This window comes from Hemitrygon akajei, chromosome 4 (assembly GCF_048418815.1).
Source record: "Hemitrygon akajei chromosome 4, sHemAka1.3, whole genome shotgun sequence".
Taxonomy (NCBI): Eukaryota; Metazoa; Chordata; class Chondrichthyes; order Myliobatiformes; family Dasyatidae; genus Hemitrygon; species Hemitrygon akajei.
In genome coordinates, this window is record NC_133127.1 from 103,755,963 (window position 1) to 103,769,254 (window position 13,292).

The following is a 13,292-nucleotide window of genomic DNA, read 5'->3' on the forward strand; positions in this document are numbered from 1 at the left end:
AGGTGTCAGATTTCTCAGTGGGAGAGCATTTTGGAGATAGTGATCACAACTCCAACTGCTTTACCATGGTACTGGAGGGGAATAGGAGCAGACAATTTGGGAAAACATTTAATTGGGGTAGGGAGAAATATGATGCTATTAGACAGGAACTTGGAACATAAATTAGGAGCAGATGTTCTCAGGGAAATACAGAACAGAAATGTGGCAACTGTTTAGAGAACATTTGCATGGCATTCTGCATAGGTATGTTCCACTGAAGCAGGGAAAGGATGGTAGGGTAAAAGAGCCATGGTGTACAAAGGATGTGGAAAATCTAGTTAAGAAAAGCTTATGAAAGGTTCAAGAAACTAGGTACTGATAGAGCTCTAGAAAATTACAAAGTTGCCAGGAAGGAGTTTAAGAATGAAATTAGGAGAGCAGAAGGGGCCATGAGAAGGCCTTGGCGGACTGGTTTAAGAAAAACCCCAAGGCATTCTACAATTATGTGAAGAGGAGGAGCTGTGCGAGAATAGGACAGTGACAGTGGAAACATGTGCATGGAGCCGGAGGAGTTAGCGGAGATACTTAATGAATACTTTGCTTCAGTACTCACCAGTGAAAAAGACTTTGGCAACTGTAGAGATGACTTCCAGCAGACTGAAACACTTGAGCACATAGACATTAAGAAAGAGGATGTGCTGGAGCTTTTGGAAAGCATCGAGTTGGATAAATCACCGGGACTGGATGGGATGTACCCCAGGCTACTGTGGGGAGCAAAGGGGGAGATTGCTGAGCCTCTGGTGATAATCTTTGCATTATCAATAGGGACGGGAGAAGTACCACAGGATTGGAGGGTTGTAAGTGTTGTTCCCTTGTTCAAAAAAGTGAGTAGAGATAACCTAGTATATTATAGATCAGTGAGTCTGACTTCAATAGTGGGCAAGTTGTTGGACAAGATCCTGAGAGGCAGGATTTATGAACATTTCAAGAGACATAGTCTGATTAGGGATAGTCAGCATGGCTTGTCAAAGGCAGGTTGTGCCTTACGAGCCTGATTGAATTCTTTGAGGATGTAACAAAACACTTTGATGAAGGTAGAGCAGTGGTATGTAGTGTATAAGGAGGTAAGTAAGGAGGCAAGGGATCAAGGAGACCTTGCTTTGTGGATCCAGAACTGGCTTGCCCTCAGAAGATGGTGGTTGTAGATGGAGGATGGAGGATGGTGACTAGTTGTGTTCCACAGAGATCTGTTCTGGGACCCCTCCTATTTGTGAGTTTTAGAAATGACCTGGCTGAAGAAGTAGAAGGGTGGGTTAGTAAGATTGCAGATGACACAGAAGTTGGAAGTGTTGTGGATAATCTGGAGGATTGTCACAGGTTACAGCGGGATATTGATAGGATGCAAAACTGGGCTGAGAAGTGGCAGATGGAGTTCAACTCAGATAAGTGTGAGGTGGTTCATTTCAGTAGGTCAAATTTGCAGACAGAATATAGTAGAATAAGGTAAGACTCTTGGCAGTGTAGAGCATCAGAGGGATCTTGGGGTCTGAGTCAAGTCAAATCAAGTCAAGTCAAGTCACTTTTATTGTCATTTCAACCATAACTGCTGGTACAGTGCATAGTAAAAATGAGACAACGTTGTTCAGGACCATGGTGTTACATGACACAGTACAAAAAACTAGACCGAACTACGTAATAAAAAAAACAACACAGAGAAAGCTACACTAGACTACAGACCTACACTGGACTGCATAAAGTGCACAAAACAGTGCAGTCATTTACAATAAATAATAATCAGGACAGTAGGGCAAGGTGTCAGTCCAGGCTTCAGGTATTGAGGAGTCTGATAGCTTGGGGGAAAAAACTGTTACATAGTCTGGTCGTGAGAGCCCGAATGTTTCGGAGACTTTTCCCAGACGGCAGGAGGGAGAAGAGATTGTATGAGGGGTGCATGGGGTCCTTCATAATGCTGTTTCCTTTGCGGATGCAGCGTGTAGTGTAAATGTCCGTGATGGCGGGAAGAGAGACCCCGATGATCTTCTCAGCTGACCTCACTATCCACTGCAGGGTCTTGCGATCCAAGATGGTGCAATTTCCAAACCAGGCAGTGATGCAGCTGCTCAGGGTGGTCTCAGTACAGCCCCTGTAGAATGTGATGAGGATGGAGGGTGGGAGATGGACTTTCCTCAGCCTTCGCAAAAAGTAGAGACGCTGCTGGGCTTTCTTTGCTATGGAGCTGGTGTTGAGGGACCAGGTGAGATTCTCCGTCAGGTGAACAACAAGAAATTTGGTGGAGTCCATACGACACTCAAAGCTGCTGTGCAAGTTGACAGTGTTGTTAAGAAGGTGTATGGTGTGTTGGCCTTCATTAACCATGGGACTGAGTTCAAGAGCCATGAGATAATGTTACAGCTATATAAGACCTTAGTCACACCCCATTTGGAGTACTGTGTTCAGTTCTGGTCACCTCATTGCAGGAAAGATATGGATACTATAGAGAGAGTGCAGAGGAAATTTTCAAGAATGTTGCTTGGATTGGAGAGTGTGCCTTATGAAAATAGGTTCAGTGAACTTGACCTTTTCTCCTTAGAGCTACAGAGAATGAGAGGTGACCTGGTAGAGGTGTATAAGATGATGAAAGGCATTGATCATGTAGATAACCAGAGGTTTTTTCCCAGGGCTGAAATGGTTAACACAAAAGGGCATAGTTTTAAGGTTCTGGGGAGTAGGTACAGAGGGGATGTCAGGGGATTTCACACAGAGAGTGGTGGGTGCTTTCAATGCACCGCTGGTGATGGTGGTGAAAGCAGATACAACAAGGTCCTTTAAAAGACTCTACATAGGTACATGGAGCTTAGAAAAATAGAGGACTATGTGATAGGGAAATTCTAGTCAGTTTCTAGAGTAGGTTACATGGTTCACACAACATTGTAGGCCGAAGGACCTGTAATGTGCTGCAGATTTCTGACCAGTTATAGGCTAACTGGTCTATAATTTCCTTTCTTTTGCCATCCTCCCTTCTTCAAGAGTGGAGTGACATTTGCAATCTACCAGTTTTCCAGGGCCATGCCAGAATCAAATGATTCTTAAAAGATCATGACCAATAATGCATCCGTTATCTCTTCAGCAACCTCTCTCAGGAATCTGGAATGTAGTCTACCTGGTCCAGGTGACTTATCCACCTTAAGACCTTTTAGTTTGCCTAGCACTTTTTCCTTTGTAATAGCAATGACACCCATTCCTGCTCCCTGACAGTCACGGACCTCTGGCACACTGCTAGTGCCTTCCACAGTGAAAACAGAGCAAAGTACCCATTAAGTTCATCTGCCATTTCTTTGTCTCCCATTACTACTTTACCAGCATCATCTTCCAGTGGTCCAATATCAACTCTCACCTGCCTTTTACTTGTTATATAACTGAAGAAACTTTTGGTATCCTGCTTCATATCATTGGCTAGTCTGCCCTCATATTTCATCTTTTCCCTTTTTATAATTACCGGTAATACAACATCCTAAAGCTGCTCAATGTGTGTTGGGTATTGAAACCTGAGAGTTTCAATGTAATCTTGGGCATGTTTGAGTGGAGTTTGCACATTCTCCGTAACCATGTAGTTTTCCTCCAGGAGCTTCAATTTTTCCCCAACATCACAAACACGTGACTTCATAGGTTAGTTGACTAATTAAACTGCTTAATAGAAGATGAGGTGTATGATCTTGAGGGGGGTGGGAGTTGATGTGAATGGTGGGGGAGAAAAATTAGGTTAATTAGTTTAAAAGGGAGGTTGATAGTCCGTGCAGATTTGGTGTGCTGAATTATCTGTTTCAATCTTACATTCTTTGACTCTATTAATTTACTGTCTTACTCAAATTAGTTCCCTAAAAATACATACTATTGAAAGGACTTACATTCAAACTATATCAATTATCCTCACTGTGACTTTTGCACTCCAGTCTCTCACAGTATGTCAACCAGAACTGTACAAAATACCTCTGCTGTGGCCCAACCAATGCCCTAGAAAGTTGTATCAATATCTCCCCAATCCAACATCCAATTCAGACAATAAGGTTGTTCATCTCACCGTTTTGAGAGGAACTATACACAATAATTCAACTTCATTGATTGGAGTAGGGTTGGAAATGGGACTGAAAGAAATCTTATTGATGAATGCAATTGTTTTAGAGCTGAGTTACTTTCAGTTTTCAGGAGGAATCCCCATAACTGCTGAGCATTGCAGCATTGGAGAGTGTTGCAAAAAGCAGCTCGCTGATCTCCCTCAAACTCAAAATTGTTTGTTGCTTCCCTTTTTCCTCTGTTTTCAAGGTTTCTTCACATTTAGGAATCCATTCTTACACTAACATTTCATATTGATTTCAACGACAATCTTCCTGTGGCATTGTTAAATACTGTGCTGTTTCAGAGTTGTGGAGTTGTGCAGCAGGGAGACAGGCTCTGGCCCACCCTGTCACTACTTATAATGGTGCATGTGTAACAGGAGTGAAGGTGGAGCAGACATCTGTGCTGAATATGCAGCCACAGATTATCACAGCAATGAATTATCAGGCACTTTACAGTCTCAGCCATACTTAGAGACACCATTTTCAGGAGGAGGGGGAATGGGATTGATTAATTTAGTTACAGAAAGCAGCATGGATAAAAAGTAATGTGTGGGTAACATTTAAGAAACTTGTTTAAAGGCTTTGTCAAAACTCTTTGCAGATATTGAGCTCAGGGACATGAGCCCAACAGTGTTGGTTCACTCAGTTGGTAGATCACAGAAGAGCCTACTGCAGCCTCATGTAATAGAGCCATAGAACATTACAGCACAGAAACAGGCCTTTTGGCCCTTCTTGGCTGTGCCAAACCATTTTTCTGCCTAGTCCCACTGACCTGCACCTGGACCATATCCCTCCATACACCTCCCATCCATGTACCTGTCCGAGATTTTCTTAAATGTTAAAAGTGACCCACATTTACCACTTCATCTGGCAGCTCATTCCACACTCCCACCACTCTCTGTATGAAGGAACCCCCTCTAATGTTCCCTTTAAATTTTTCCCCCTTCACCCTTAACCCATGTCCTGTGGCTGCATATTCAGCACAAATGTCTGCTCCACTTTCACTCCTGTTATACAACATGCACCATTATAAAAACACAAAATGCTGGCAGAACTCAGCAGGCCAGACAGCATCTATGGGAGGAGGTAGTGATGATGTTTCAGGCCGAAAGATGTACCAGTTGGTAGGTTATTTGGTCATTGTAAATTGTCCCATGATTAGACTACGATTATGTTGGGGGATTGCTGGCCAGTGTAGCTCATAGGGCCGGAAGAGCCTGTCTTTACTACTTATTGCAAAATACTGTGTTATGCCAACAGATTTTTGAACAATCAGACACACATTGTGAAATAGTTGAATGGTAAATATTTGACAAACCTCGTTTTGATAAACAGGCACTGCCTGCCGATTTTAGGATTAAAACTTGACAGAACAGAATCATTCTAGATACTCTAGAGCTGGTAAAATGCAAAGGAAACTGGTCTTGGGCTTGATAATATGCTTCATCAACTTGCCTTTTACAGAAACAAATGAAAATTTGGTAATTTGCATCCTGTTTAAAACAGCAACATCTGCAAGTTTGAATTGATCAACAGAAGCCAGTTATGTGAAATGTTTGTGGCTTGGCATTGCCAGCGTGAAATTAATATCCTATTCTTTGATTTTTACAAAGGTTCAAACTTTCAGTCCGCGTGGTCCACGACCTAGCACGACTGCTCAACAAAAGTCATCTTCGTGTTCAGAGGCAAAATGGGCAATCTGCACTGACAGTGACTGGGTAAGTGGTGTGGTCATCATATCAATTTTTGTGAAGATTTGCAACATTGCACAGAAATAAAATAATATAATTATGCATTATTACTATAGGGTCCCAAATGTCCATCTGGATGCCGAATGCAAGGACTAATAGATGTTAAAAACCAACAAAATGATGAGCAGATAAAAGACATCCGTCGGATGTTGGATGACTATTCCAAAGTGTTTGGGAGCACTCACATTACAGTGACTGAAGCCATCAGTAGAATCAGACAGTCTTTGGATGGACTAGGAAGTGAGTGTTTCTAGAAATATTCACCTTGTGTGTTCGCATAAACGTAAGGAGTTTAAAGTTGTTCACTTTTAACATTTATGGATTTTGCCTTTTAAAATGTTATCACTAACTCACTGGAAGTTATGGCTTGATTGTTTTTGCAACAAGACAATTCTTGTTGGCATTTATAGTTATAGTATTCTTAATGTTATTCTCCCAAACTGACTGACTATGTAAAGATTTTGTAAAGCCCAAACTAAGTACTGAAAATATTAGCTATTAGAAAAGGTTGCACCTAGGTGGTGCTTGTAGTCTTCAATTCCTTTCCCTCACTCAATTGTAACTTCAGTTCAGAAATTTTGAGGTTTTATATATAGCCTTTTCTCATCAGTGATTTCTGACAGAAGTTTTGTATATTTTACTTTCTTTAGAATTTGGTGATACATACTATCAGCAAGTAAATCAACTGAATTCCAGACTTATCATTTTGCAGACCAAAATCAATGAACAAATTTATAAAATAAATGTACTGCGACAAAGTATTTTGGAACAATACAAAGACATTTCAAGACTGGAGGTAATAACTTTATGGAATCGTAATGTAGTCCAGAAATTGGTCTTTTCTACCCAGCTCAAGCATGTTGACTACGATGACTGCTCCCATTGGCCTGTAACCTTTTAACCACAGTAATTGTTCCTGTTTCTATCAGTTCCTCTGGCAGCTCAGATACTCACCACCATCTGTGTGGCGAGATCCCCTTCAAATTTCTATGCTTTGATCTTGAACTCTGCTGACTAGTTCTGTCTCCCTCCCCTGGGATTAAGACTGACTCCTCATTTTGATTGAGAATAACCCCAGTTTATTCAATTTCGCTTTGTTACTGCTGGTTCAATTCTGGCAAATTTCTTCTATTGCTACCTTGTCTTCCATGTAGAATGATGATAAGAACTGTACATAATACTCTAAGAGTGGCCTAAACAATGCTTCATCCAGCAGCTATATGAAATTTCAAGTACTCAATGTTTTGGCCCATGTCTTACTTTAACAAGTTCACCAAATACCTTCTTTACTACGCAACTCGTTTTTCAACTATATTTGTACACCAACACTCCTAAGGTCATGCCATTTACTCTGTTGTATCCTACCAGAATTAGACTGAACAAAATGTCTTACCTCAGACTTGCATGAATTAAACTCCATCACCTTGTTCACAGCCTTCTTTATTATCTACTACCAATTTTTGTGTCATCTGCAAACTTACCATCCAGCCCACCTACATTTTTATTGAAGGAATATACATCACAAATAACAGATGTCACAGCACCTTCCCCTGCAGTACACCATTTATTGAAAACATCCTGTCAGAAAACCACTTCTTTATCACTACCCCTTGCATTCTATCTCCAAGCCAATTTTGGATCTTATTTGCCAACATGCTTGGACCCCTTGTGCTTTAATAACCTTCTTGACCAGCTTACAGACAGACAGACAGACAGACATACTTTATTGATCCTGAGGGGAAATTGGGTTTCATTACAGCCGCACCAACCAAGAATAGTGAAGAAATATAGCAATATAAAACCATAAATAATTAAATTATAATAAGTTAATCATGCCAAGTGGAAATAAGTACAGTAGCAGCCTATTGGCTCAGGGTGTCTAACACTCCGAGGGAGGAGTTGTAAAGTTTGATGGCCACAAGTAGGAATGACTTCCTATGACGCTCAGTGTTGCATCTCGGTGGAATGAGTCTCTGGCTGAATGTACTCCTGTGCCTAACCAGTACATTATGGAGTGAATGGGAGTCATTGTCCAAGATGGTGTGCAACTTGGACAGCATCCTCTTTTCAGACACCACCATCAGAGAGTCCAGTTCCACCCCACAACATCACTGGCCTTACAAATGAGTTTGTTGATTCTGTTGGTGTCTGCTACCCTCAGCCTGCTGCCCCAGCACACAACAGCAAACATGATAGCACTGGCCACCACAGCCTCGTAGAACATTCTGAGCATCTTCCGGCAGATGTTAAAGGACCTCAGTCTCCTCAGGAAATAGAGACGGCTCTGACCCTTCTTGTAGACAGCCTCAGTGTTCTTTGACCAGTTCAGTTTATTGTCAATTCGTATCCCCAGGTATCTGTAATCTTCCACCATGTCCACACTAACCCCTTGGATGGAAACAGGGGTCACCGGTGCCTTAGCCCTCCTCAGGACCACCACCAGTTCCTTAGTCTTTTTCACATTTTCACATTACTAGGCAGGACCTTCTCAATTGTTTTGTCAGGGCTATATAACTCACACCTACTACTCTGCTTCATTAATTTCCATTGTTATCTCCTCAAAACACTCAGTCAGATTTCGGAGACATGATCTCTCCTGCAGAAAATCATGTTGACTTTTTCTAGTTAGTGCTTGTCTTTCAATCTACCATTTCATTCATTTAAAACTTCAATTTTTCTTTTATTTCTCTATTTTTGCAGAGAGGGCTTGGTTCGTATTTCAGATTGAGATTAAAGTAAATTACAGATCCACTTTAGTCATAAGAAGGGCATAGTTTCTGCTATGCATTTTGCATCATTGATGACTTGTGGTTAAAATGACAGTTGCTTTATTTGTACACTGAAGATTTCTTCAGTGCTCCTGCTGCCTCCCAATCTGTATTAAGGACTACAGAGAGAAAATTAAACTGGCCCCAGCTTTTAACATGGTTGCAATGAGCAGGCAGCCTCCGGGTAGGCTCAGTGGGGTAGGGGAGTGTGCAAGGATGAGAAAATGGGAAGTGTCAGTTTAAGATGCGCAGCAGCACAAAGCTGTATTTCTGCAAGTTGAAGAAGAAATCCAACACAGCACAGCCAGGTCCCCAAAGGTGTACTCTGAGCATCTTTTCAATTGAAACTCTGCTGAAGTTGTAGAGTAGATGCACCTACAACAGGAATATTGAGTGCATTAGTACAATTGGGATCAACTTTTCAGGTTAATTTAATATTAAGATTTTGTTTGGTGCTTTTTTTATGGTGTCAGAGGCTGTTGATCCCAGCTGAGGAACATTTTGCCAATTGTTTATCTGAATTATCATAAGTGCATTTTTAAAATAATTTGGAAATCGAAAAAGAAAAAAGATTTCTCTTGAAAGTGTATAAAATATTTTTCATTTTTAACAAGTTTTTAAAAATCTTTTAATTTATCCTTATTTGTTAGGTTGACATCGATATAAAGATACGGGCCTGCAGAGGATCTTGTTCAAAATCATTCATTTACAACATTAATAGAGAACGTAATGCACAATTGAAAAAAAATCTTGAACATTTGACTTCATCTGGAATTAGAAGCACTGTATATGGAAAACCAACACATGCGTTCAAAATGCGTCAATTGAAAGACAATCCAAACAGCCATTTTAAATCTCGTACAACGGATGAAAAATATCCATTTTTCTGGGATGATATAAGCTTGACGGAATATACCCTAGAAACAAATAAGGAAGATTCAAGTGTTAGTGAAACTAAACATTTAATGGCTTATAATCAAACAGTTAGTGCAACTCCACATTCAGATGTGAAAATACCAACTAGTGCAACTCATGTAGGTAGCATATCGCGGGGTGATGGGTACTCCCAAGAAGGCCATATTGATGAAAGTTCATATTTCGGCCACAGCTCCTTTGATAAAATGCACTCTTCACATGAGTCTATAATTACTGAAACAACCGTTTCAAAAGATGGTACAGTTACCAAAACAGTCACATCAGGTGTGCCTGATTCCTTCTCAACTTCATTTCAACATTTTTTTGACGAGTTAGGAATACCATCACACGCGAAGGGTAAGGGATCTGCTACTAGCACATCCATACTTCACTTGCCTGAAACTGAAAGTCTTCGAACTTCCCATACAAAATCAACATCTAAGACAGGTGGTAAGATAACTCACAGAAAGACGGTCACAGTCACTAGCCAATCAGGTGACTTCTCAAACCTGGGGGATTTCAGTGATTTTATTGGTGACCCAAGTGTCGGAATGGAGGAACTTAGTACCGGTAGTTCAACAAAAAAAACTACAGTTACTCAGTGGTCCAGTAACAGTAGACCAAAGGGATTCACAGTTAGCCATGGTGTGAATGTGTCCGATCTTCTCATTGGTGAAAATAGAGACCATCATACAAGAGGCCACATGCCTCAGTGAATAACAAATGAGATAAAAGGTAGGCTCCACAAGTATGCCTTCTTTAATTATATATTTATGAGTGCTTGTTTTTGGCTATGTAAAATCATTTATTATAGAATTTGCATGGCATTCACTAAAGTCTGAAAATTTAGTACTGTGGGATGAAAAGCTTCAAAAAAATTCCGGAATCAATTAAGCTGCTTCAATATAGCCACTTTGTTGGAACCAAATTCAAACAGTTAATAAGGATCTTCAGGCATATATTCTTAGTCCACTAACAAAATCAGTATTTAAGATATGCAATCCAAGTTTCAGGTATCCAATTCAATATCAGTCCCAAATGTTCCTGTTTTTTTCAAGATTGACTATCACAGCAAATTTTACAAAATTCTTAATGCAATGACATTTTATTAGGTGTATTAGATGATGAGAGGCATTGACCGTGTGGATAGTCAGAGGCTTTTTCCCAGGGCTGAAATGGCTAGCACGAGAGGACACAGTCTTAAGGTGCTTGGAAGTAGGTACAGAGGAGATGTCAGGGGTAAGTTTTTTACACAGTGAGTGGTGAGTGCGTGGAATGGGCTGCCGGCGACGGTGGTGGAGGCGGATACAATAGGGTCTTTTAAGAGACTCCTGGATAGGTACATGGAGCTTAGGAAAATAGAGGGCTACTGGTAACCCTAGGTAATTTCTAAAGTAAGTACATGTTCAACACAGCATTGTGGGCCAAAGGGCCTGTACTGTGCTGTAGGTTTTCTATGCTTCTATGACAGTACCACCCCTGGGGGTTAATAACAGAAATGTCCTTGTCAAGAACTATCATAGCAATTTACATATTTATGATACTACATTGCACCAAGAAAATTTGGCACAACTTGACAAAGTTAGGGATGACCAAAAGGTGGTCAAAGGTTTACATTTTAAGGGTGGTCCTAAAGGAAGAAATAATTATGAAGAGATAACAAGATTTAAACTGTGAATTCCAGTACTAGAGGAATTAAAGACCTGATAATGTAACATGCAGGAAATTTGAATGCATTAGGGTTAAAAAACACAGATTTCTTTGTGAATTGTAAAAGTGTAAGAAGAAATCCCAGTAAGAACTTGTCAACAATTCTGAAGATTTAAAACAAAAGTATAAAATGTTGGAAACACTTAGTAAATCCAGTCGCAACTGTGAGTAAACATTACAAGTCACAGAATTTTCATGTGAACTGGGTTCACTGAGAGAAAAAGATGTTAGTTTTAGATTGCAAAGAATGTGGTGGGGTGTGTGGTGAATGGATCTGACAAAGTGATTCTTCTTCATATAAGTATCATCCGAGAATTAAAAAATGTGTTGAATGGGTTTTTATTATCTTTCCAGTCAATGTTTTCCAGATTATAATAACTCATTACATGAAAAAGAATCTTCTCATCTTACTCGATCTCCTCTCAATTGTCTTACATCTAAATGATTTACAAACCCTAACCTGCACAAAATCCTTCATCATTTTGAACATTTTTTTTTCCAAATTGCTCATTAATTGACTCTGCTGTAAGGAGTTGGTCCTGAAAAATAGTCTAGGATCATCCCAAAACTTTAAAATTATGCTTTGTGTGCCAGGGTCCAGGTCATTAATAAATGTATTACAAAGGGCAGTGATCCTGACTTCAAATCTCTTGTGGAATTTCCCTCCAGACTGAAAATATTATCAGTTCTGATAGAGGGACTTGGCCCGAAATGTCGACTGTACTCTTCTCCATAAATGCTGCCTGGCCTGTTGATTTCCTCAGCATTTTGTGTGGGTTGCTTGGATTTCCAGCATCTGCAGACTTTCTCTTGTTTGAAATTATTATTGTCTGTTTTATGTCTATTTGCTGCATTCATAAGGTAAAGAAATATAATCTTTAATTTCTATCTTAATTTATTCACCTATATTTCTTCTGCACCACTTTTTCTTTGAATGTCTTTGATTCTCCTATTTTTTCTCATTGTTTACATTTGCTTGTTTATATTTTCCTTCACTTTTTCTTTTCTTCCTTCATTCATGTTTTTTCCCATTTCATCTATAACAATATAGCCAGCGTGATGGTTTCTCTCTTTATCCAAACATCATAAAGAAACACCTCTCATGATCTAAAGATGTTCCAAACCACCATGATCTATTACTCAGTTTTATTAAGGCTGATTGAAAAATAATGAGTGGAAACTCCATGAATTCAACCATTTTTTGTCAGCTGTGATCTTTTACTAGTGTGTGCAATATAATCTGTATGATATCAATAAAATTCATCTGCTTTACTTTGCAGCAAGTCAAGACAATGGAAGACTTCCCAAAGATTATCAGCCCTTATCAACTATTTTCTCATTCCCATTATTAATTGAAGAATCATTTCAATAAAGATATAATACAATGGATTGGAGCTACATTTTTGTCATTTCCTTCTTCTTAGTAGCAATGCCTAAATGATCATGTTGCCACAATACTGAACAACTAACTTGTTGCATAATGAGAAGCAAATGAGTTCAAAACAGAATCAAATTAAGAATCAACAGATGACCTGTTTATATTTTAGATCACCAAATAGTCAGGAATAAGATAGACAAGCACACTTTCAGACACTTTACAGAAATATACAATAACTTCAAAATAGTGACAATGAAAATAATGAAATACTTTAATATCCTAATTTAAAGTGGGAAGATAGCAAAAAGGGGAAGAAATTACTGAAAGTAATTCTTTCTTTATCATTGTATCTCCAATCTACAGGTACGTAAAAATGGTAATGGCTCTGAATTATTTTCAGTATGAATAAACTCAATCACTTCCCCCCTTGATCAGCTGTTAATTTTTTTTGAGCTTTCATATTGCCCAAGTCCTATGCTAGAGGCATATGTTTAAGGTGAGAGGTAAAAAATATAGGAGATTTAAGAGGTATTTTTTAATGCACACAGTGATAGGGCCTGGAACACAAAAGCAAGGGTAGTGTAGAAACAGATTATATCAATGCTAAACAGGGATTTAGGCAGTCATAGGTTAGAAGGATGTGACTCAGACCTCAGTTCTGGTGCCTTGAAGGCCA

At 39.6% G+C, this 13,292-nt stretch overlaps 1 protein-coding gene across 1 annotated transcript; it reads left to right on the forward strand.

Moving 5' to 3' along the window:
- The first annotated feature begins 5,422 nt into the window (after positions 1-5,422).
- On the forward strand, positions 5,423-12,627 carry LOC140726579 (uncharacterized). Its single transcript, XM_073043145.1, has 6 exons — positions 5,423-5,575; positions 5,708-5,812; positions 5,902-6,085; positions 6,496-6,641; positions 9,264-10,263; positions 12,519-12,627. The coding sequence occupies exons 1-5, from the start codon at positions 5,501-5,503 to the stop codon at positions 10,242-10,244; spliced, it is 1,491 nt and encodes a 496-aa protein (XP_072899246.1). The 5' UTR covers positions 5,423-5,500; the 3' UTR covers positions 10,245-10,263; positions 12,519-12,627.
- Positions 12,628-13,292: the final 665 nt, after the last annotated feature.

Bases quoted from the DNA above. Each gene is read 5' to 3' on its own strand.
- LOC140726579 (XM_073043145.1), top strand. From the start codon at position 5,501: ATGCAAAGGAAACTGGTCTTGGGCTTGATAATATGCTTCATCAACTTG. The intron at 5,813-5,901 runs GTAAGTGGTGTG...TTATTACTATAG, and splicing joins TCTGCACTGACAGTGACTGG to GGTCCCAAATGTCCATCTGG. The intron at 6,642-9,263 runs GTAATAACTTTA...CTTATTTGTTAG, and splicing joins AAGACATTTCAAGACTGGAG to GTTGACATCGATATAAAGAT.